Source organism: Pinus tabuliformis, chromosome 7 (assembly GCF_031772625.1).
Source record: "Pinus tabuliformis cultivar Carrire ecotype Pingquan chromosome 7, CPIR1, whole genome shotgun sequence".
Classification (NCBI taxonomy): domain Eukaryota; kingdom Viridiplantae; phylum Streptophyta; class Pinopsida; order Pinales; family Pinaceae; genus Pinus; species Pinus tabuliformis.
In genome coordinates this window covers 599580571-599581530 of record NC_142293.1, presented here as the reverse complement: position 1 = coordinate 599581530, position 960 = coordinate 599580571, and the positions used below count along the sequence as shown (strand labels likewise).

At 40.5% G+C, this 960-nt stretch overlaps 1 protein-coding gene across 1 annotated transcript; it reads right to left on the bottom strand.

The window, feature by feature from the left end:
* Nucleotides 1–429, bottom strand: LOC149248860 (pentatricopeptide repeat-containing protein At1g15510, chloroplastic-like). The gene has a single exon (XM_089451255.1). It carries the CDS (start codon nt 427–429, stop codon nt 1–3), a length of 429 nt encoding a protein of 142 aa, XP_089307381.1.
* Nucleotides 430–960: the final 531 nt, after the last annotated feature.

Below are 960 nucleotides of genomic sequence, written 5' to 3'. Positions count from 1 at the left end.
TCAAACACTTGGGTTGCATCCTCCACAGAACGACACCTGTAATACATATCCACAAGCACACCTCCCACAGACGTCAAGCTCATAACCGGTCTTGACAACCTGCCCATGAATCTCCATCCCCTGTTGCAGGTCCATTAAGCTTCCGCATGCCTTTAGCATGATTAAGAACGTAAAATTATCGAGCTCCGTGCCAGATAACTTCATCTGATTATAAATATCCATAGCCTTGGTTTCACAGAACCCATTCTTAACATAAGCTCTGAGCAAAGCATTCCACATAAACATAGTCCGCTCAGAGGCTTCATCGAATGCCACCCGCGCATCGACAATGCTTCCATAGGCAGAATAAGATAAACAAGCTTGGAAGCCAAGTAGGGATTCTGATGAGCCCCTGTGATTCTCATGTGGGCGTGTGCCCGTTAATTGCATTCTCCCAAATGTTTTTCAACTAAGCTTGTAGAGGAACTACCACAACTCCAACCGTGACTTTAGCAAGTGAATCCTCTTTTCTATTTATAACATTCAAATTAAAACCTGATTAATAAAATAATATTTCTTTACAAAAGACCCTGGTATCCTCCTTTTTTCCCTTTGAGTGAATAAAATAGGCCCATAATGCCACTTGTCATCTCCATAAGGAAAGAGCTAGCCTCTAAATCTGTAGAGAAAACCTCAACATTATGTCCTTATCCCAAAACACACCTCAAAAGGTGGCATATGCCTTTAAATATGTGACAATGGATTAAATAATGTGTCCTCTTTAGTTGGTGGTCTGCACTCATATAAGCTATATTCTCTTCTGGAAACTTTCCAGTTTTGTCCCTCAACATTCTCGTAGATGCTTTCTTCCAAATTGTAGGATATAATTTCAAGTGTAATTTCCAGCATTATTTCTCAGTGTGCCCATAAATCAACACTGCAATGATTGCAGTGATTCCTGGTGTTGTCTTTTGAGTCACT

Coding starts and splice junctions, on each gene's coding strand:
- LOC149248860 (XM_089451255.1), bottom strand. CDS start 429: ATGCAATTAACGGGCACACGCCCACATGAGAATCACAGGGGCTCATCA.